Below are 24,318 nucleotides of genomic sequence, written 5' to 3'. Positions count from 1 at the left end.
CCGCGCTGAATGGGAGCTTTGTGCGGGAGCGAGAGCAGAGGAGCTATCCGAACTATGAGACATCTGCAGTTAAGCAGCAGACGTTCCCAGAGCCTGCCGCTGCGTCTGCTGCCTATATCGCACTCATTTGACGGCTCTCCCCAGTGTAATGCAGCGGCCGCGTATCAGATCCCTCCCGACGCTGGAAGCTGAAGGCAAAGGCAAGAAAAGCTTTGACATTCTGTCAGGGGGATGACCGGACAAAATGGTCCGCTATAAACAACGGTTTGAGACGGGTAATTTGATGCATCGAGTTTACTAAGCTTCTCCAGATGCCGAACTTGGCTTGGGCTGCGAGATAAGGGCAGGGCATTTATTCGGTGAATGGAGCGCGGCCTTGTGTAGCTGAGGAAAGGGAGCCATCTCTATGCAAATGCAGGGCATAATCTACTCTCGAACCTGCTGTTTACTTCCCGTTCCCAGGGCAGGCCTGGCCTATAGGGCACTCTGGGAGGGCTGGACTGACCGGTCAGTGTGTGGCTGTTTGGGAGCGTGTTTTACGGTCTGGTAGGTCCGTTTTCACTCTTGATTTCCATGATATTACCACAGACCTTGCTTTTAGCAAGCATCGATATATAAAGCCCCCTTGCCTTGTGAAACACCTATACATGTCTTCCTTAGTTAAAAACTACTCACGTTCAATATTGCCCGATTTGCAAATGTGGGCCACTTTTTTAAGCGATCTGATTCGCTAATGGTGGTGTGTGGGGAAGGGGGGCACTTTTATTCTGATGCCCAGCTTATTTTCTGTCCCAGTCCGACTTGCCCGTTCCCCCAACAGTTCTGAGCTGTCAACATTACATTGTAACATATCTGCATCACCTTGAGAATTGACAGAATTAGAAATGCTAATTCAGTGCAGGTATAACATCAAATCGCCATTACTCCTTCCCTGCAAACAATGCCAAACAGCATCAGAAAACAGGGAGGTTATTACAACCTGCAAAACTGTCAAACACGTTTTAAGAATAATGATGTTTTACCTAAGTGGCTAAAGATATGCCTAGATGTGGGTCCCATGCGCACTTTGCCACTGGATTTCAACTAGCCTTGCTGATTGACTGGGTGATACCCCGAAACTGGTCCCAAGATGCTAGTTTCTGATCGAGGGAGGACCTTGCATGGCAGTTAGGGGTGGTCTGTTCCCATGAGGAGCAAAGTCAAGACTGATTTGCATATGACTAGGTCCAAACTGGTGTGACATAGTGAGCAAAAGGGCAATGGGTTAAACCCAGATCTCTTGACTGGCTGTGCTTGCTGCCCTGCCCCCTGGCCGTGCTTGCTCCCCTGCCCCCTGACTGTGCTTGCTCCCCTGCCCCCTGGCTGTGCTTGCTCCCCTGCCCCCTGGCTGTGCTTGCTCCCCTGCCCCCTGGCTGTGCTTGCTCCCCTGCCCCCTGGCTGTGCTTGCTCCCCTGCCCCCTGGCTGTGCTTGCTCCCCTGCCCCCTGGCTGTGCTTGCTCCCCTGCCCCCTGGTTGTGCTTGCTCTCCTGCCCCTGGCTGTGCTTGCTCTCCTGCCCCCTCGTTGCTTGTGCTTGCTCTCCTGCCCCCTGCCCCCTCGTTGCTTGTGCTTGCTCTCCTGCCCCTGCCCCCTCGTTGCTTGTGCTTGCTCTCCTGCCCCTGCCCCCTGTGTGTGGGTGCTAATGCAATGGGTCTCGCATATGCAAACGATTAAGCTATTGGCAATGTAAATGACAATGCGATTTATTTATGATTTTAAAAAATAAAAAATAAATAATGCCAATAGCTCTACCTTTAATAATGCAGAGACCATTGCATTGTAAATGCTTGTTCAGAATTGTGAGCAGGACGGGGATAAGAATATAAACACAGACCTTGAGAGGGATGGGCTGACTTTAAACATGACCTTACATGCCTTTTTCACATGTCACCAGTTCACGCCTCCTAGGCAAAACGGGTTCCACCCCTCTTCCAGTCAATATCTTTCTGCCTTGACTACATCCACAATAACTAGTGACTTGTTTTCATTTCCTCCTTTAGCAATATCTTTTTTTTCTGATGTGGAGTGGATGATTAGTTTTGAGAGTCGCATCGAAAAATGAAGCATTCAAGAATCGTGTTAACTGTTTTAGTAGCTATTTAAATAGTTTGTAGTTTCTCACTAATATTATGAACCGTGTTGAATTTGAGAGTGAGCTCACCATTTCATAAATGTTAATGGGCTGCATTCGTACGATTTGGTGTCTTTAAAAAAAAAAAAATAGAAAATTTATTTTTCTTATAAGTATTTTATGGATTTTAGGTGTAGTGGTCCAAAATCTGAAATATGGGCATTTTTTATCTTTCTCCTTCATCACAGAAGTCGGACATCTTGAATGAAACTTAAAAAGATGCAGTTTTTAAGATAATGTGGTGTTACTCTATAGTCTGGGACCCTTGTAACTTGTAGCATTAGAGGAACAAATTGTGCAGCGCTTGTCTAAATTATGCATTGTGAAACAGCAAATTATGCAGTAAATCCTGTGGCATCACGACCTAGCTATTTTGGCATTTTAAAACCTGTTGAGATAAAACATTCCTGCTGCCATAAAATAAGTGCATACGTTTCTTAACACTGCTATTCAACATATTATTTGCCAAATAATGAATTCTTTTGTTTTGCAAAGAAGCAAAGGAACACCATATTAACACTGATTTTTCCTCCAAGAGAGTAAAGATTGTGATAGAAAAAAAAGAATATATATATGTGTGTGTGCATTTGAAAAAGGCACACTTGCTGAAACGCGTCATACAAGGAATTTCTGCAACCCCGTTGTGGGCTCTGGTCTGTTTCCAGAAGAGGGAGCGATTGGTGGTTTAATATGTGTGCGGCCACAAGCGCGCACCGAGCCCCGTCCTTAAAAAGTTCAGAGGTACCAGTGGCATCAGAAAAAGGTTGTAGTTTGGAGTCATTCAAAACCTCTGAACCGCCGCAGCCAGAGAAGAATGGGAACCTGCTGCAACTGTCCGACCAGGACTTCAAGGTGAAGCGTAGGTTACTCAGGCTGCGCCTCCAGATGTGTTCTACTTTGGCATTGCACGGCTGGATGAAGGGGTTGAAAGAAACCCAGTATATTTCGAAAAATGACTTTCAGGCAAAACTGATGGAGTGCAATCAGATTTAAAGTCGCAAAAACTGGATGGAATAGCCCGTTCTCTCTGGAGATTTAATACAAACTTTAAAATTGGAGGGCTGTTGCACTTTCAGGATTCAATAGGACAATTCTGGGGAATGCTGGGAGATGCAGTCTTTTGGAGTGGCCATAAGCGCTTTTCCAATGAAAATTTGTCCGAATGCCTCCAATGACCGTGAGGTAGCATGTTAAAAGAAGGTGCAGACAACCCTGGAATACATGAGCATTTGAAAAAGGCACACTTGCTGAAACGTGTCATGCATTTTGAAATTAAAGGAATTTCTGAAGCCCTGCTGAGTGCTCTGGTTTGTTTCCAGAAGATGGAACGGGGGGGGGGGGTTTATAAGACTCATCCAATTTTTGCTCTAATCTCAAATTTGTCCTAAGTTCACCCTGTTCGCACACTACCTGGGTCTCTGAATCTTTTAGTTCTGTTACGTAACATCCATGCAGAGCAGTATTATCACTTCTTTTATTTATGCTGAAGTCTGACTAAGAGACACTTTACCATTCAAGACCTTGAATCTTAAAAGGGGATGTAACATGTTTCCGGGTTTCTTGTAGACTGAGTGTATCCTGTTGAAATAGTACTGTGGAAAACCTAGTCTGTGATAGAAGTTTGAGTCTTCATTATAAAAAGGAATCCTCCTTTCCACCCTGCTTAAATTGCATTGATGTACATAGGTTTTGGCTTCTTGCCACAGACATCCCACCTCATTTGACGCACCTCGCCCTGCCATCATGCCCAGTGTCCGGTTAAGCATTGTACTCAGTGTTCAACAATTTTAATAGCATTTTATCCCTTTGCGGTGGCAAGAAATGTTGGTAAAAAAGTGCAAATGTAGCAAATTCATATTTAGGCAGAAAATAGAGCGTCTCTGGAATAATTTTTTTTTCGGTGTCTTTGACTGAAGCTTGATTATAGAGGTCTAATGAACAATTAGTGGGCTACCATAAGGCTCATGACAACATTGTAGCGCACCTGAATGCAAGTTGATGGACTTGTGGAATTCAATCGTGTGAAGTGGCATGTGTAAGCAAACGGGCAAAGCGCAGGTTTCATTGTACTCTTTTCTTAACGCACGTTGTAACTACTTGTTTCAAGATAGAAAGGTGTGATTTTAGTTATTAAAGGATGAACATCTGTTAGAACTGGCTATTTCTGGTAGGCTACGGCTGACGCCAAAGCCAGGCAGAAACCACCATTCTAGTCAGGGCAAGGAAGTCACACGCCAAGATAACCTCTGCTCACCCCCTTGGTAGCTTGGCACAAGCAGTAAGGCTAAACTCGGAGGCAATGTGTAAAGCATTTGCGTCAGCGCACAACAGCAACAACATCCTAGGCACACCACAAAAGAGACTCCACACAAGGTTATTATAAAAATAACTTTTGTATTGTAAAAACATATCAGATAAAATCACACATATACATTGTGCCAACTGGCACGGGCAATATTCACAGGGATTATGTACACCAGACAGGGCCACATGGGCGCCTGTCAGAATCAGATATAGTACTTCTAGATAAAATGTAGAATATAAAATCCCTTCTAGAATAAATGTAACATAAAATAAGAATCACAGATAACAACCAGTAACCACTGGTAACAGGAACCAGGACCTTACTAGGACCACCTGTACTAAAAAAGAAGAACCACCTAAGTATCACACAGCATTTAGGGGTCCAAGAAAGAATACATTACTCATGATGCAATAAACCTACATTCCCCAGCAATAAGTCCTTCAGGAGTCCAGTAAGCAGGGGGACAGTCAGGAAGAGTCCCCCATCAGTCCATCAGGTGTCCAGGAGCTGGGCAGGGCCCAGGGATTCCCCTAGGCCCCAGCAGCAGCATGCCCCTGGCAGATTCAAGTTAGAAACAAGAACATTTTGGAAGGGGACACAGCCCCTTCTTATACAGTGAAAAGTCTTTGAAGTCTTTGAAGTCTCAGTGTGAGAACCAGCTGGACTGGTTTAGAGGGAAGTCCCTTCAGTATCAGGGACAGAGGTGACAGTCGCCCAGCGGGAGGTGGAGCCAGCTTTGTACTCAGGCAGGCACAGCCCTTCACTATCAGGTGCCACCTCCTCCCACTTCCCCGGCAGCAGATGCTGCCTTTCATCCATGGGCTGACTCAGACAACCTCCTGGGCTCTCCAGCCCCTGTCACCCTCAAACCAGACAGGTAATCCACAAGCAGGCCCAGGCAGTCTGGGCCAGGCTCACCAGCCAAGCACACGCCAGCACCAACTTACACAAATATGCCAACTTCCAAAAATAGTACTTCTAGACTAGACACAGTCATGCCGCATATATCATTTTGCAGCATTCATTCTCACGAGTTCATACATACCAAACTCGCCCCGCACTCCCCACACATCAGGAACTACCATGGGCATACATATTCCCCATTCATTCCTATGGGAGGGCAGGTCACTCACCATTCATTCACAGAGAGCTCAAGCACTTTACACTGTACCACAGTGAAAAAGTGCGCAGAGGCCTAAAATCACCAACACCAGGTTCCATAAACAGGCTAGGAAAAAGGAAAAAGTCTAGTGGTGAACCTGCCCAACGGGCCGGGTCCAACAACATCCATTTCAAAGACGAAAAAATTGTGATAGAATGCTCCCCTCTGCCTCGCTCTAGAAATTGTAAGAGAGGACTTTGAGAAGAGGGCTTTGAGCCCGCCCCTCATTTCCATTGGCCGCTGTCACCGTTTATGCAAAACGGGGGCCTGCCATTGGAAATTAGGGTTTTCTGTTCATTCCCCTTCTCTCCGAGCCGGACTGGCTCGCCTGCTTTGCTGCTGTTGCTAAGCAGTTTCTTATCTTTATGGGGCCAAACACGTGGCCCCATAAAGATAAGAGATCCCCATGCTCTGGCTACAGCGTGGTCCTCTTTCACTTTCGGGACCCCGCTTGTCTCACCTCCTCCTCGGCCCCCCCCCCTTCTCACTGTCATTCGTCCTGTTATTCTGCTACATCAGTCTTTTCTCTTGCCCACCACTTTGTGCACGAGTGAACAAAGTACATATGTTTACAGTCACACAATGGGGAAACAAACCATGTTATGTTAAGACGCTTTTGCCCTTTCCTCCTCTGCTGCCTGAACCTGTCCCTCAAATATCACACTTTCGCCAGCTGTCAATCCCTCAGCAGACCCCCAACTCACTGATTTTATTCTTTTCTTCCTTTTCCTCCTACCTTTCAAATACCCCTTTGCCTTTCTCTCCCCCCGTGGACGCGCACGCCCCTCACATGATTTGAGCTGTAGTGGGGCTGAGCCTTACATTTCTACAGTCTTAAGTTAGTATGAGCTTATTAGAAGTTTAAACGCAATTTTACCTTTTTGCTTTTATATGCACACAACACACACATTAGTTATTGTTTCATGCTAGGCTGAGAGTTTTGCATCAAATGAGAATAACTTGTTTATCCACATTACTAGACTTGCCTCGTAAGCATAGTCTGAACAGTGAGTGCTGAGGCCTTCAAGGTTATCAACACTGTTGCTTTTGTTCGAACTGATCAGCGCACGTTCTAGACATAACATATATGCAGCTGCGGACAGCTCAGATACTGGCGTCTTTAATAATAAACTGTGTAGGCAAGATAGAATACGGAGAACTTTCGTATGCTGAGAGCTTGTGCAGAACTCAATGTGATTCACTCCTGCTAAACTCTGAGGTATGGGGACGCCTATGTAAGCCTAAGAGACCTAATGTAGTTATAAAATAACCTACTAGCAAGGGAGGGTGAAATATAGGTATGTATTTAACCTGTTTCCATTTAGCATTAGAACATGCTTTCTCTCTTTGTATTTTATGGAATAGTAACTATGATGACCATCTTATTTCTTATCATATGTCCGCTTGTTTTAGCTAAGATGCTGCACCTGAGATCACGGCGTTGAAATAAACATGTTGCTCGTGTCTCCCTTTACTCCCGGTTCTGGACTGGTATGAGAGTATAACGAAAGAGGGCTCATGTTTCCCACCTTACCTGAGGTATCCTAAGTCGCATGTTCTGGGTTGTCTAATCATTGGTGACTTTGCTATAGGACGAAGATCTAATGTGACACTGATGCTAGTCTGGTAGGGGATTTTAGGTACTAAGGTGAGTTTTGGCACACCCTAATTCACTGAGGACCTGAGTCTCTGTGCACAGTTCTGTGACTGAGCAGAATCCCTGCAACAGGGCGCCGGTCCATTTCCTCCCGTGAATGGGAGCCAGTAGTTCACTTTAGCAGAGGCAGGAGGCTGTGCCAGGGGCTGCCACACGAGAAGGGGCTCTTCCTCCGTCCGGGTCAGCCACAGACTAACACACTCTGCCCCCGAGGCTGCCATGGCGAGAGGTTGCACCTCCTCGTTCCCAGGTAGGACGGAGTTTACTGCGGGCACGCACTGGCCCTTTAAGGATAGTGCATTGTGGGTCATGAAGTCTTCCAATCTGAGGCAAGGGGTTTTGTTTGCACTTTGCAGTTGAGGCTTAAATGCCAGCTAATATTAGACCGCAAGAGCTGCGTTTTGACAGCCCCCTCTCTTTGTCAACAGCACAGTGAATGTCGGTGTCTACAGTTCCGCTTTCCGTAGTGGCGTGGGTTGCCCCTAAATAGTATTTACTGGCACCCTTTGGTGTCCCCTGAGCGTGTGCACGTTGTAAGAGCAGTGAAATACGGCAATCAGTGCATGCTAGTTGATGTTCTTCTTGTTTAGTAACTATTTACATAATAGTTGTACGGCTGCACTCGCTAGATTCTGTGCTCTTTGGCAGCGCTCGTAAATCATAGTCCAAAGACAGATTGAAGTAAAGCTAACAGGTCAACCCGTGTTAGGAGTGAGATTTTCACATCGCCTTTGCTTTTCATTTGAAATCCGGTACATTTAGTGCATATTCATTTACTAGTGCTGCGCTGCAAGTGCCGGAATGCAATGCTCTTATGAGTTATTTGGGGCTACTTCACTTTTTGCCAGCTATGCCACCAAAGAAAGGGCTTCACAACACCAGTCCAGGGACATGTTCGGATGACCTCTGTAGCCAGAAAGTCAGTGGTAAGCACTAGAGGGAATGGAGGAAGCACTTGTCCATTTGTGGCTGTACAACATTGCCAGAACCCCAGTGTTAAATTCATTTTATGTTTTTGCAAATGTGGTACCAATTGAGGATCTGAGTTGTTATGAATCAGGTGTTGATGCAACACCACATTTTGGTATCAACTTTTCAGTAATTGTCGTTTGGCTTTTCCCCAATAAGAAAGATTACAAAGAAGAACACACTTTGGCTAAGCCAAAATATCTGTGTTGCATTTTGAGTCCTGACTAATAGGGCAAAAAATGCATGCTGTAAAAAAATGCTCCTAAGAAGATAAATAAAGTAATACATGAGGATTTGGGATTCTTTGGCGATGTAAAATGTTCTCCCAAGCATTGCAACAAAAGCATCCCAAAGGCGGTGCAATGATGCCCTAAACAATCACTAGCAGGAGGTGGTAAAGAAATACTCCTCTGGGTGGCAAGAATGGCCCAGTTACTTACTGGTAAGGACCCGATCACTTACTGGTAACGTGTATTGCTTCAACTGTTCGTTGTCCCAGTTATAATCGTGTTAAGTAAATCTTACCTCAGGAGACAGGAAAAACAGGGATGATAAAAGAAACCCTGCCCACCCCCAGCTGGGCGCTATATAAACATAACATTCCATAGCACTTCTTGAAAGGACCGAATCAGGAATGGTGGGCTCATTGTAAATACTGGGATGAGGATGAATTGGACTAGGAGTAATGAAGATTACTGATAAGCAATTACGTCATTACCTCCACATCTCTTGTCATAACCATGACAGTCTATATCAAAGCTCCACAGAGCCTGGCGTAATACCTTATGAAGAAAATTTGATCAGTAAACCCAATACCCGTGTATATTAAGTGCAGAAAAAAGAAATCAGAAAAAAGAAACCAGCAAAAGAATTCATTTTTTTTTTATTTCAAAATATTTTTATTGAAAATAAATTTTTCCATATACAAAAAACAAGCCGTTTGACAAATTTCTTGGCAGTTCCGACAAATGTGTGCTGTTGGCTTGGTGGAGCCCGAGAGAGAAGAAGTGTGGTTCGCCGCCTGGTGTTTAGCGGTGATGTTATCTGCCCCCCGTAGGAATGTTACCCAGTTGAACCAGCGTTTGAAGGTGGCTTTGCTCGTGTTTTTCCAGTTCCTCAGGACTGTTTTGACGGCTGCTGTGATCAGCACGTCGACTAGTTCGCGTTTTTCTTTGGAGTCAAGTGGGGAGCTAGGAGGGCTGTGGCGATACTTCCTAGGCCACGCTGTATCTGGCAACCTGTGATCATGTCTATGAAGTCGTGGACTCTGTTCCAAAATGTATTTACCTTGGTACAGTCATATAGCATGTGAGCTAAGTCACCCCTTGTTTTGTGACAGTTCCAGCAAGTGCTGCTTTCGCTTGCCCCCACTGTTTGCAGCTTCGCTGGAGTCCAGTGTAGCCTGTGTAGTATCCAGTATTTTGTTTGTGCGAGTTGTGGGGTTACTTTGTTTTTGGACGCCGATGCCCATAGTCTAGCCTTCTCGTCTTCGTTTAGTGGTCTCTGTATTTCCTCTTCCTAGGAAGCTATTGTTTTGTTGTTTAGAGTGGTGGTGCGCGGTGTGATTAGTTTGTAGAACTGCGCTGTTTGGTGGCCTATCTTGTTTAGATTTTGTGAGTACTGTATAATGGTGGGTTTGTGTTTCGCGAGGTTTGCTTTGGTGATGGCTGCTTTTATTTTTAGGAATTCATAGAATTCTTTGTTTTGTAGTTTGTACATCTGCTGTAGTGTTTTGTATGTGAGTGGGTTGCCTCCTGCTTCTAGTTGTGCCGGCACTGTGATACCTCTGCTGTACCAATCTTTGTTGTCTAGAGTCTTCCCTTTGTATGTTACTTTTGGGTTGTGCTATATCGACTCCCATTTGGAACCTCTGATGCTGACTTCTAGTTCTGTCTACTCTCAGTAGCGCCGTTTTTGTGTTCCGGAGTATTGCATTTTTAGCATCTGGGTGCCTGTTGGCCGTTATTGCCTTGATCAGACCCGAACCCCCCAGGATGCCCCTTTCCAGGTCCAGCCAGACCGGCACGTACTCTGGTGTAGGGGCGATCCAGTGTATTTCTTGTTTGGCTAGGCATGCCGTTTGGAAGGCCTTGTAGTTCGTGAGGTTCAGACCTCCTTGTTCTTTTTCAATCTGAGCTTAGCTAAGCTCATTCTTGGCTCCCCACTCTAGCCCCCCCCCCCCCCCCCCCCCATAGGAACGTGTTGATTGCTTTATCTATATTTGTGTGGAAATCGGTGGTTAGGGTAAGTGGCAGCATGCTTAGCAAGTAGTTTAGCATTGGTGTGACAATCATCTTGACTGTCTCGATTCTGCCCCACCAGCTAATGAATTTGGGGCCCCATGTGTCTAGCTTGTTCCTGATCTTTTTCAGCATAGCCTCTTCGTTGTGGTCTAAGGTGGACCTAAGGTCTCCCCCGAAAAGGAGGCCTAGATATTTCGGGATTTTTGTTTGCCATGCCAGTCCGGACGTCCCTAGGACCGCCCTGGTGGTGTGGCAGTTCATAGGTTTGCATTCGGATTTGTCCCTGTTCAGTTTATATCCTGAGACATGTGCATATTCCTCGATTGTTTGTACCAGGGCTTCTATCGACTCCTCTGGGTTGCTGGTGGTGATCAGTATATTGTTGGCGTACGCAGCCAGCTTGAAGGCTTGCCCTCCTACTAGTACTCCAGTTATACGCGGGTTGGTCCTTATCATTTGGAGGAGGGGTTCTAGTGCTAGTAGGAACAGTCCCGGTGACAGTGGACACCCCTGCCTTGTTCCTCTGCCTAGGGTGAAGGCTTCTGACGTGGATGCGTTGACCACCACTCGTGTGCGGGGTTCTTTGTATAGGGACATGATCATGCCTCTGTATTTCTCCCCTAGGCCGAACTTGCGCATACATTGGTTTAGGAATGGCCATGAGACTCTATCGAAGGCCTTTTCCGCGTCTAGTGCGATCATAACAGCCTTCTCCCTGCTATTTGCAGTACGGTTTATTAAGTGACATAGTAGTCTGGTGTTGTCTTGTGAGAGTCTGTTTTTTAGGTAGCCCACTTGCGTTTTGTGTATAAGAAGGGGAAGGAATGTGTTAAGCCTTGCGGCCATAACTTTGGCGTATATTTTACAGTCAACGTTAATTAGTGAGATTGGCCGGTAGTTCTGCGGGAACTGAGGGTCTTTCCCCTCTTTGGGGATGACAATAATGTTTGCCTCCGCCATTGAGTTGGTCATACAGCCCCTTTCCGCGCATGTCTGGAAGACTCTGACCATTGTGTCCTTTAGCAGTGGTTGGAACCGTTTATAGAATGTGGCGGTGAACCCGTCTGGTCCTGGGGCTTTGTTAGCTTTCAGCGAGTCTATAGCCATGCCTAGTTTGGGCAGGTCTAGTTTATCTAGAAGGCTTGCCCCTCCGTTTGCGCCTAGTGATGTGTCGGCTGTGTACAGTTCTTTGTAGAAGCCCCTGAAAGTTTCAAGAATTTGTTTGTTTGCTGTGTATGTGGCGTTGTTTTTGTCCGTGATTGCTGCGACTGAGTGCTTCCTTTGTTTAGCTTTTAGGTACCCTGCTAGTGCCCTTCCTGCTTTGTTTGCTGAGCACAAGTTTATGGATTTGTATTTGTTAATCCATGTGTTGGCTCTCTCACTCAGTATCCTGTTCAGTTCGGACTTCTTCTTTGTGAGTGTCGTTAGTGTGTTTCTGTCTGAAAGATTAGCCGTGTGATTTCCTTCAAGCTCCTTTATCTGCCCCTCCAGTTCTCTGATTTTCTTGTTCCTGCCTCTGTTAATCCTTGCCTTGATGCTTAGGGGTTTCCCTCTTATTGTGGCTTTGAGTGCATCCCACAGTGTCGTGACTTCGGTGTCTTTTGTGTCATTAAATGTCAGATATTCTCTAATTGCCTCTTCTATTTCGGTGACGTTTGTGGGGCTCTCTAGTATGTCGCTATTAAGGCGCCATCTCCGGCTTGGTATTTCGTCGTGTTTCCCGCTTATGGAGAGGGAGATGTGAGCGTGGTCTGAAATTGTTATGGGGCCTATTTCCGTTGATTCCGTTAGGTGTGTGTGTGTGTGTGTGTGTCAGACATGAGTATATAATCTATTCTGCTGTATGAGTTGTGTGGGTGCGAATAGAATGTGTGTTCTCTGGCGCTGGGATGTTATAGTCTCCACGGGTCTGATAGTGCAAGTTTGATGCATTGGTTTTTGAGTGTGTTCTGTTCTTGTGTGGCGCGGCTGGGTCTGTGTGGGTGTCTGTCTGTGCCGTTATCTATCGCTAAGTTCATATCTCCAGCTATGATTAGCAGTTCCCCCACTGGGATGTTGCCGAGCTCGCTTTCTACCTCTTCCCAGAATTTTTTGTCTGTTGCGTTGGGCCCGTATATGTTTGCTATGTGCATGGTCTCTTCTCCCCTTTTGATGCATGTGAGTAGTCTTCTGCCTTTTGTGTCAGCGTGGTGTTCATGGACCCTGAACTTTGCTTTCTTGCTGATAATAGTGATCACTCCCCCCTTCTTATTCACTGCTGGTGAGCACACTACTTCGCTTATCCAGTTAGCCTTGAGCCTGTTCGCGTCCTCTATGGAGACTGGTTTCCTGGAGGACATATGTCTGCTTTTAACTTATTTAGGTGTTCTAGCGTCTTCCGCCGCTTGACGGGGTGATTGAGGACTTTGACATTCAGGGATACGATCTTTAAGTTCGCGGCTTTCTGTACTAGGTCTTGGGTGTTGGGTGTGGTCATGGTGCAGTGGTCGTGTCGCTGCTACCTGAGCTGGTATCTAATTTGATACCTTGTTCCAGTTGTGGGGCCACCGGTATTGTTTCCCACCTCGAGTGTTCGAGCCCCCCCCCGGGGTGTGATTAGGACTGGGGATGTGTGCAGGGATAGAAGAAAGTAGGAAAAAGAAAGTAGGTAACTCCACCAGGATGTGATTGTCCGTGCTTCATGGCCTCCCCCCTGGCCCTCTCCCCCCCCCCGTCCCCCCACCCCCCACCCGCCCGGCCCCCCTTCCCCCTGTCAACGTACTGTAAACGTGCAACAGCAACGGTTCTCCGCCTCCCGCCCCCCCCCCCCCCCCCCCCCCCCCGGGTGTGTTAAGTCCTCCTCGCCCCTCTCCGTGCTGTGCATACATTAAAAGGATATTCTTTGCAGAACACTGGGCCAGCCCGTGAGTTAGCACTTCCTGAGAGTTGCAAAATACTGTAAGTGGTGGACTTAGTTCGGAGACAGAAGGATGCTAAGGTAGTACAGAGTACATTGTTCGTTGAGGTAGATGGGTAGTCAGTTCTGTATGACATGATTCCAGTTTCAGTTCCTTCGATTGTCTGAGCCCCTCTGTGTTGGCAAAACTGAGGTGGCCATATTGAGGTAGGCGTTGTGCAAGAATGCGTGCTGGTGCCGTGTTTATCCTCTGCCTCCTGCTTCTCCTTTTTCCACAGTTTCTGAGCCATCCGATGATGCCCTTCTTTTTGCAGTTCCTGGGCTGTTTTGTTCCATCTCCTCCGGCTCCGGTGCTCGGAGGTAACTGCGCAGCTCGGCCGGGTCGTCGAAAGTGCGCGTACCTCTTCTATCGGTTATCTTCATTCTTGCTGGTCCTGTAAAGCTGCACGTGATCTTCGCCTTCTTCAGCGTGTCTCTCAGTGCCAGGAAACCCTTTCTGGTTTCTACCGTCGTCTTCGAGAAGTCTTGGGTGATGATTATTTTTTGTCCGTTCCATTTGAGTGTTTGACTTCTCCTTGCAAAGGCGAAAATGGCGTCGGTATGGTTTGCTCTCAGGGGTCTGCAGATGATTGTTCTGGGTCCTTTCATGTGCTGTTGCTTCACGGCCGGTACTCTGTATGCTTTATCTATTTCGAAAGCTTTTTCGAAGTGGAGGCCTGTTAGTTTGGGGATTAGGGTTTCAAGTAGAGCTGCGCATGACCCTGCCGCCACTTCCTCATCTTCTGGCACCCCCAGGATCCTGATATTCCCCTTCCTGCTTCTGTCTTCCTGTTCCGCAAGCATTCTCTGCATATCGCTAGATATCTTGGAGATATAGCGTACATCTCTGTCTGTGGTGACTGCTTTGTCTTCTATGTCGCTTATTCTTCTCTCTGCCTCACCCACTCTGCTGGCGATTCTGTTCTGGTCTGCTCGTATTGCAGTGAGCTCTAGTTGAACGTTGTCCATAGAGGTCTTGGTGGCCTTGGCCAGGTCGTTGGCTTCTGTTATCTTTTTGACGAGCACGTCCATTGCTGCCTCAGTGTTGTGGATATTCTTCGTTTTGATTGGCGAGTCTACCAGGTCTTTCTTAATTTTTTTGTTGTCGCTGCCCAGCTTGTCCTCTCTGCCGGACATTCTATCAAAGCCTCTTCTTTCTAGATAGATGGACAGCCTGTCCTTCTTTTGCTGGTCTGCCTGCTGGATTCCCAGGTGTGGGCTGTTGCTTGTGGTGCTTAAGTGTATGGCTTTTGTGGTGCTCTTTGTGGTGTCCCCAAAGGTGAACCTGCTGGGCCACCTTACGTCCTTGTTCTTGTTTTCCCGGACGCTAGGGCTTCTGTGGCAAAGTTAAGTGGCCTTTTGGTTGGTTTGTCTGGCCACCCCGTTCTTCGTTTCGGAGTCGACTGTGTAAGCGCCGTTGCTGGTGACTGTTGGTGTTGTGCACCGCGCTCGTTTTCTGATTGTTCCTTGTTGCTTGACTCTTAGCGCTTGGTGCCCGTTCACCTCCACCCGTTCGTTATAGCGGTCTTGCCACTGTCATAGTCTGGTGATTTGTTGCGAGCTTGTGCTTGATTGGTATCGCTTGTGTGCTTGCTCGCTCCTTCGGCCCTCCCTCTGAGTGGTTGAAGCCCACCTCAAGATGGCCGCCGTACTCGTTCGGCTTCGTTGTGCGCCGGCGGGGTTAAGCGACCTTCGGCCGGTGAAAGCCGCTGTTGGTTACTGATTTCTTGGTACGGCAAACCACCAAGCTGCCCCTTGTTGCTTGCTCTCTGTTCTTTAGCCCCCCTTGTTGTGACGTGCAGCCGTCTGCCCTTCTTAAGATGGCCGCCGCCTTTGCTTGCCACCTGCGTTATGTGGCTGTTGGTCTGGGTTCTTGGGTCCCCTTGCTTTGGGTCGCAGACTGACGGCATCGGGTTCTGGTTGCCGGTGCACCCACGCGGGGTTTTGGCCCTTCGAGCCTGCGCGCCTTGTCGGTTTCGTTTCCTGACGCCGCTGCCTTGTTATGGTCGTGCAGCTTAAGATGGCCGCCCTCGGATGATAGGATTCCGTTTCGCTTCCTCCAGTATCGGAGCTTCAAGTGTTTGCCTGGGGGACTTTGCCTTCGCGATTTCGGCCGCCTTGCCCTTACCTCCGTTCTTGATCCTAGCGTTCTGAGGAGATCAGGCGCGTCTGGTGGTGGTGGTGGTGGGTTCTGTGGTGGATTCAGTGTCGCGGTGTCAGCCCTCCGTCCTACAGCCTAGTGCGTCGTCGCCATCTTGGTCCGCCTTCTTTAGTCGCTCCCTCGGGGAAACTGACCGTTTCTTCCTTCTACGCTGTTTCTGCGGTGGCGCCGGGTTCTTTGTCTTCTGCCCCTTATGTTCCCACGTCTTCTACTCTGCTTCGTGCGAGGAATGGGGCTCTTTTCGCTATGTTGCTCGCCGTTTGTTTACCCGGTGTTCCGGTGTTACGGAGCTCTCTAACTTAGGCAACCGCCTGCGTTGCCATCCAAGCCACGCCCCCCCAGCAAAATAATTCTATCAGCATAAAACTACTGAATGTAAAGCAGCTGCACCCAAGGTCTCCTCTTCGTTTAGCACATTCTGTAAACAATGATATCCTTTAAATGAATGATCTGAAGACCAAGTCTTAGCTCTGCAAATTTTGTGTAGAAGGACACCTTGAACGTCTGCCCAGTAAGCAGATAAACATTCGGTTGGACAGATTCTGGCACAGTTTTTTTCAAGCTCGGTATACACCAGCAGAATAATTTCCTCTATTCAGCTACTTAAATAATCTTTGACACTTTCTTGCCTTTAAGGCAAAACCCAATGGTAACAAATCAACTGTTAGACTTCCTGTAGTCCCTGGATCTGTTGAGATAAAGGGATAATGCACGTTTAACATAGTGAGTGCAAACATTCTTCTCTTCAGACTTGGGAGAAGGAAAGAAACCAGCATTTGCAATGCAATAGGTCTCGCATTTACGCGAGTTGGAGCTATTAACATTGCAAAGGACAATTCTTTTTATTTTTGTTTTTAAAACCTAAATAAAAGGCATTGTCATTTACAATGCCAATAGCTGAAACTGGTAAATGCGAGACCTATTGCATTGCAAAAGATTGTTTTAAATACCACTTGGTCCAACATCTTTCCACACGTTTCATCCGATTATCCGCGCAGTTACGTTATACCTATGAGACTGAAAACTTTTGAAAATAGAAAAATTGGAGTAGACGATGAGCTTTTGTAGTCTTTTTTTACAATACCTAATAGATGTATTTTTTTTTCTTTCGATTTTTGGGGATTGAATAACTGGAGGCTAGGAGGTCATAGATTTTTGAGTTTGAAATGAATTGTTTTGGACATTATTTTTTGCTCCAAAACATGCTATTTGTACATTTTAGTTTGTTTCTGCATCACCCATTTCATATTTTGCACAACCTCTAAACAAATGCCTGTATCTACTACCTTAGTAACGACTACATTCAATATGTAAAAATGCTTGGCCAAACACTCTTTACTGATCAATCAGTGAAATGTCTAGTTTTGCGATTGGATCACACACAACAATTAACCTAACTCCAGAGAGACTGAACTTGCGTAGATGTGCGTATGTGGAGGGACAGATATGTGTGGCATAATGTATGGAGTAGGTCACAATCTCTGGATTCAAATAACTTCAAAAGCAGTTTTTGATTTTGCTTTTAGATGGCATGGACACACATTTGATTATAAGAAAGACCATTAACTAAGAGTTGTAATCCTAATGCAGACAACAATGTCCTATTTACAACTCCTATAGATTGCACAATTGTGCTATCGAGCTATATAAAAAGTACTAGAAATTATCATCAAGGCTTTGTAATGTTTCTGTTGGTATAAAATTCTGCTGTGTTGTAATAATGCAAAAAGAAAATATGCTGGACGGAATGCTGAACAAATCAAACCTTGACCCCCAGTTACAGATCTGGGTTAAATACATTGTATTTTGCCATCGGGAGAAGGGTCAAGACTGACTTGCATGGCTGATGAGGGGTGACACCCCGAAAACTGTCCCAGGATGCTTGTTTCAGATCATGGAGGACCTAGCCTGGCATTTCGGGCTGGATTGTTCCCATGGGAACCAGAGTGAAGACCAATTTGCATGTGGCTGGGACCAAACTGGAACGGCGTGGTGAGCAAAGATACCATGGATTAAAACCAGATCTGTGATTAAGGGTGAATGTTTGATTTTGTTCAGCGTTCTGTCCATCATTTGTTCATTTTGGGTTGTAATAGTCATTGTAAAACTGTTAGTTTGAGAGGGGTGTACACTGTGACACAGGCCCACTGGTGATAGGCTTTCGCCCTGGTTCCATTTTGACCCCCTAACCCAGAGGTCTTCAAACTTTTGCATGCCGAGACCCCCCTGTCAACATTTACAGGCATAAGGACCCCCTCCTGAAAAAAATGTCTAAACCTCTAGGCAGGGCTACTGGAATTATGAGGCAGGTGAGTACCAAATTAAGCGACAGGCTTGACTAAATTGTGTGAGTAGAAAATTTAAATAATGTTCTGTGATGCTGCGTATTTTGGGATAGCATTGCTTCATTATTTTGACATTTTTTAAACACAGTAATACTGAGGAAAGATTTCACCCAATCAGTGCCAGTTTATAACCAAAATACAGCAATGAACATCAGAAAGATGTCTAGTCAACCTTTGTGAAGGGCCTCCCACTGCGCAGGAATACGCGCTGCCACATTAGAAACTCACCTGGCCATGGCCAGGAGCAGCAAGGGGCCCTTCAAACCCTGGCTGTCTTGTGCAGAGTTAAGCAGTTTACCCATGCCCCTTTCCACCCACCCCTTCCTTCCATCACTCTCTTCTCTCCTCTCCCAACCCCGGATCCCTCTCTCACATTGCAGGCAGATGGTTATTAGCCCCATGACACCTTTTGGTAACAGTAGCGCACTACAAATGTAAATAATAATAGGCAGAAGCAGGGGATCCACTAAACCTGAACTTCGGGGGGCTTTAACACTCCCAGCCAGGGCTGGCCCTAGCACTGGTCGCACACGGTGCAACAGTCTTTCCACCTTCTCCATGAATTCCCTCACTACCACTCACCAACAATACACCTCATATCTATATAGCACCTGTCTGACAAAATACTCATAGTTTACTCACTCGCACTCACTTCTGTGATGTGAATGGTACATCTTATGTGTACCAGGTACTTTAACCTTCTGCACTGTGTGGGTGACAAGAGTGCCCATGTGACTGCACGGAGAGCAATGCAACAGTGTGAGAGTAGGGTAAAAGGAGTGACTACAGGTTGAGTGAGGTGACCATATGAATTTGGGTTCAGCTGTAAGTGCAGAGTGGGACAAATTAGTGCATGGTTAGTGATGGCCTTGTTTGAGTGAGCTACAGATTGAGCAGTGAGTGGGGGGACAGGTGAGTAAAGTGTCACGAGTGCAGGATGAGAAGTGTGCTCGTGTGACTGCAGGGGTACAGAGTGATCAATGCAAGCACATTTTTAGTGCAGAGTGATCACTGTGAGATCAGGGTGAGCGGGTGAATGTTGTGAGTGCATTGTGATCAATGTGAGTGCAAGGTGAGCGGGTGAATGGTGTGAGTGCATTGTGATCAGTGTGAGTGCATTGTGATCAGTGTGAGTGCATTGTGATCAGTGTGAGTGCATTGTGATCAGTGTGAGTGCATTGTGATCAGTGTGAGTGCATTGTGATCAGTGGGAGTGCATTGTGATCAGTGGGAGTGCATTGTGATCAGTGGGAGTGCATTGTGATCAGTGGGAGTGCATTGTGATCAGTGGGAGTGCATTGTGATCAGTGGGAGTGCATTGTGATCAGTGGGAGTGCATTGTGATCAGTGGGAGTGCATTGTGATCAGTGGGAGTGCATTGTGATCAGTGGGAGTGCATTGTGATCAGTGGGAGTGCATTGTGATCAGTGGCAGTGCATTGTGATCAGTGGCAGTGCATTGTGATCGGTGGCAGTGCATTGTGATCGGTGGGAGTGCATTGTGATCGGTGGGAGTGCATTGTGATCGGTGGGAGTGCATTGTGATCGGTGGGAGTGCATTGTGATCGGTGGGAGTGCATTGTGATCGGTGGGAGTGCATTGTGATCGGTGGGAGTGCATTGTGATCGGTGGGAGTGCATGGCGATCGGTGGGAGTGCATGGCGATCGGTGTGAGTGCATGGCGATCGGTGTGAGTGCATGGCGATTGGTGTGAGTGCATGGCGATCGCTGCGAGTGCAGGGTAAGCGTGAAAGTGAAGGGGAGAATGAGAAGTGAGTTGTCTAAAAGCAGTGTGCATTCCCAGAAACTTGAAGTGTAGGGTTTCAGATATAAGTTAAACTATTGCTATAATGACGTTAATCAGGGATTGAGGGTGGAGAAAATAAATAATGTGCTGATCCTGCAACAAACATCCAGTCTTAAGATTAGGGTTACCAGCTCATTATTTTGATGGCCCAGAATTAAGCAGTCACTTAAAGCTGTACTTTTAGCACTTATCTGTGAATACTTAGAATAGCAAATATAAATAGAAAGCACTTTTAATTGTGTTCTAGGGCTGCCTCAATGATCCATGACTGAAAATTAAAGGGAACAAAGACAGAAAAGTCACATAACTAATTAATGCATACTTTTTTATTTATAACTCTATTTAGTGTCAAGAGCAGGCATTTTTCTTTTAGCAACCCAACTTTATATTCCTTTTCATTAAATGAATTCTCACACTACAGCAAGAAGTGTAAACATACAAATGTAAGGAATAGGCAGAGTGGGGACCCAGGGGGTACTGGAACCATAAAAAACATTAAGCCTCTGTTACCAGTTTACAAAGGCATGTAAATATACTAATGGTCTTTAAAGACCTGTGAAAAACACAGGCGTGCCGGAGATAAGACTCCAGACACTGCCCAGCCGAGCCCCCAGCAGCTCGAGTTTCACTGCAGCAGCCCGGGCTGGGACACAGGACAGGGGGGGCTGAAGCCCTGGAGGCCAGGGCAGACGTGTGACTGTGAAGGCGCGACCCCCTTCACACCACTCCACGGCCCCCCTGGGGGTCGCGCCCCACAGTTAGAAGACCCCTGCCCTAACCCCTGATTTGTAATCTTGTTTCCAATATTGTCCAACCCTGTGTGCCTTTTATCCCCCGCCTATCTCCTCACATGCTGTGAAGTCGCTGCTCACTCCTGCTTTTCATGTTCCCTACAGACAAAGGAGGGGGTGTTCACCCTCTCTGCTATGACCTCTGGCATCCGCAGGAACTGGATTGAAGCCCTGAGGAAGAATGTGCGGCCCAGCAGCGTGCCTGATGTCACAAAGTAAGTTTCTCACACTCATTCACACATACTCTATATGCCAATTCCTCTCTGATTCTAATACTTTCTACCTCTTACTCAGTACCCTGACTTCACACACACCACAACCAATCCAACCACATACCACAGTGCCCCATCAGCAGAATATAGCCCCCACATTTTATCCTTCATGTTTTTCCTTGTCATTCTTATTTTTTTCTGGCTCTCCTTTATTCTTACTTTCTCTATAGTTACCAAGTGGCCTATATCATGTGACCATTTCTGCTAGTTCTGGCACTTAAGCCATTTGTATGTTTTGTTCTGCAGCCTATAATATTGGTTTTGACACTAAAAGTTGGTGGTTAACTTTCTAGTATGCAAATGGTTCTTCACTAACAAAACATTACTGGCTGAAGGAAGTGTACATAATATAGGGATTTTGTCAGCAGTGCCTTACCCCATCTCTCATTTTCTCTATCTTGCACTTGCTCTCATCTTCTGCTCATTCGCTCATGTAGGCTCTCTGACATGAACAAGGAGAATTCATTCCATGGCTATACATCTCAGAAGGCCCAGCTGCGACCAGCAGAAGAGCAACAACAACGCCATGCTTCTGTAACCGAGCTACGAAGTGGCAGCATCAGGAGGACAGACCCTTCCAACCACCGTCAGGCCTCTTTTGAGTACGTAGAGCTCTCGCCGGTGGCCCAGGACACACCGCCACGACTACGGGCTGGCCAACGGCCTCTGGAGAACTCTGAATTGGAGCGTGAGCAGGCCCAGCGCTCTGAAGAGAGGCGACGGTGGTTTGAGGCCTCAGCTGCTGGGATGCGGCCAGAGGAGGCGGTTGTGGAGGCCTTTAGGAAAGGTGTGGATCGAGGGTTATCCAGCCCTGCCCTCACTGAAGAGCAGAAAAGTCGCGTATCTGAAGAAATCGAGAGGAAGTGGGCAGAGCTAGAGCGGCTACCACTGAGGGAGACTAAGCAGATCCCACTTGGACGCTTCCGAGTGGGATCCACTGGAGAATCTGGGGATCAGCTGGAGAAGGAGGTAAGAGGCTATACACCCCTTTTAACCATGAACCGTTGTTGCTTTGAATACATGCATATAAGCCACCTTCTTGGTCTGTGTACATCTTACTTATGCACTAGCCCTGCAACTTTATTACTGTGCAGCCTTTTAATGAGTAGATTTCTGCAAGTTCTAGGCTTCTTTGGAACCCAGGCTAAAATTTCTCTAAACCTTATGTTTAAGGAATTACTTTAAGCAGTACTTGCCTTGTATTTTTTCTCTCTCAATTGAACTTTTTAAAAGAAAGCAATAGAAATAAACACTGTTAAAACAGTCTTGGCACAGTAAAAGTCAACACTGTGAGAAGACCCCTAAGTATACACAAGACATCCAGCATTGGTAGTTAAGGTGGAAATAAAATGTTTCTAAAGCAGTAGCCTAGGATTCACATCTGTCTTCTGAATATTTTCTAAGCCTCTGTAGTTTGGGGAGGGTGAGATAATCTGAAGGATATATTTGCTGGTGCTAGACAAAGTGTTCAAATGTTTATTCTTTAAATAGGCTGCACATGAATTTGACTACTGCTTTGAAGATCTGTAGATTCCTCCACCCACGAGAGTTTGAGGAGTTTTCTGATGCAAGGGCTTTTTCTCATCTTTTCATCTGAGACTTTTAAGGTTAATGTTTTCTACTTGTGACTTGTTGAGCTCTTGATATGCGTATTGTGTAGTGAATTTTTAGAAGTGGAATTTTGGGGAGAGAAAGCACAATCTCTGGAGGGGCGGAGATTTGTTGCTTCATTCGAACTGGCATATTCTTCTCAATATGGGAAATAAAAAGCTTGTCTAGTTGGAGAAAGGCTGTTAGGGGGAAAATAAGGTATAACGTTTGGTGCAGCCCAACTGTAAAACCTTTGTTGCTTTTTTTTTGGTGTCACAAATTTGGTACGTGACCGGTTCATTGGAGCATGGAAACCTAATAGTGAATTGTTTGGCTCAGATTGGCATGAGCGGCTGTTTACAAACTCCGCAACTGCAAGAAGTGGCAGTTATCCAGTATTAGGGTATCTTTAATAGATTAACATGCCTGAATCATTCCCCGTCGTTGGGATGGGAGTCCCCGGTACATAAAGTAATGACCCATTAGACATATAGAGTAATAGGCCAAAGGCCCCACATTAGTAACATATCCAAGTCCTTTTGCAAAAAGGACCAAACTCTAGAGCAGAGCCAATCCGCTCCCTCTAGAACCCTCCTGGAAGGAGCTCCTGTCCCTCAGATTTTCTACCGCACGTCGTGCTAAGGGAGTCTCCTCTGAGCCCTGCTCAGTTTGTCTCATCTGGTTTTCCAGTGTTTTTTTCTGGCTTTATATTTCTTCTCTTGACTGAAGTTCCTTGGTATCCTTATGGCTGAGACACCTAAGAAAGGACTTTTTAGGTCCTGTGGTTCCTCTAAGAAAAAACGACTACATGTAGATGACCAACATCAAGATTGTCTCTACTGCCTCTATCCGGACCATTCTTCTAAAGATTGCAAGGTATGTTGTACCTTCTCCACAAAAACCCACAAAGATCGGGAGGGACGCTTTATAATATGGTTACAAAGGCTGAAGGACCGAGACCAACTGTAGTCTTCTGAGGAGAGTGAGGGCTCTTCAGTACCCTCTAAAGCCTCTCAATAAAGACCACGGGTGGCATCTCCGGGCCCTTCGTCACAGCCTCCTCAAACGAAGACACGCAAGAAGTCTTCAGAGGTCCATTCTAAGGCTCTACCTTTGAAGGTGTCCTCTCAGGAAGTTACCACCTTCAAAAAGCCTTCTTCCACTCCGTCGACGACGAAGAGATTGGTGTCTACAGTCTTAGGTTCACTACGTCGACAACTGTCTCCACGTCGATGGCGATGTCATCATTAACCTTGTCGAGGACAACGACTCCATTGTCGACGGCAGGTAAGACCGTGTTGTCGACGATAAAGATCAAGAAGACATCGTCTACGTCAAAGCAGCCGTGGGCGCTGCGATCGCGACGACTAGGTTGTCGACGTGCTCGACAACGAAGACCGCACCGCCGACGAAGGCTCCGTCGGCGAAAACCAAACCGTTGACGAGATCTCCATCTGAGATGACGACGGCTTCGTCGACTATAACTCCATCGACTACGACACCTGTCGACGTTTCACCGTTGACGACCACACCGTCGACAGGCTTGTCGTCGACGACGGAGCCAAATCTGAAAAGCACTTATGTACATTTAAGAATTACGAAGAAGACGTTAACGCCGGCCCTAACATCTCCAAGTAGGGTCCAACCACTGCCTCCAGCATGTCTTCTGGAAGAGGAGGATTCGGATGAGGGTGGCATGTCTCAAACGGCGACAAGCCCCTCTGAACTTAATGTAAACTATCAAGAAAGTTCAGATGAGGAAGACAAGGATCAGGAGGAAGAATATCAACTGCCTCCTCCACCAATGGTTTGTTTTCCCGCCTCCTTGGTTTTCGGATTTGCAATACCTCATTACAGACTACAAACAGAAGTTTCCAACATCTCCTAAACCTCAACCCCCGACGGTGTCTCCGC

General features: G+C 46.6%; 1 protein-coding gene across 2 annotated transcripts in view; it reads left to right on the top strand.

The window, feature by feature from the left end:
* The window catches only part of TRIOBP (TRIO and F-actin binding protein), a 525,566-nt gene that overhangs the window by 412,583 nt on the left and 88,665 nt on the right, over positions 1–24,318 (top strand). For both annotated transcript variants that reach the window (XM_086962950.1, XM_086962956.1), the window contains 2 exons: positions 20,648–20,757; positions 21,252–21,783. In XM_086962950.1, coding sequence (XP_086819076.1) covers positions 20,648–20,757; positions 21,252–21,783 — 642 coding nt within the window. The remainder of the gene's footprint in view (positions 1–20,647; positions 20,758–21,251; positions 21,784–24,318) is intronic.

The sequence above is a fragment of the Lissotriton vulgaris genome, chromosome 1_1, assembly GCF_964263255.1.
Source record: "Lissotriton vulgaris chromosome 1_1, aLisVul1.2, whole genome shotgun sequence".
In the NCBI taxonomy this organism is placed as follows: domain Eukaryota; kingdom Metazoa; phylum Chordata; class Amphibia; order Caudata; family Salamandridae; genus Lissotriton; species Lissotriton vulgaris.
Note: the sequence above shows the minus strand (reverse complement) of the source record. Positions and strands in the feature narration are given on the sequence as shown.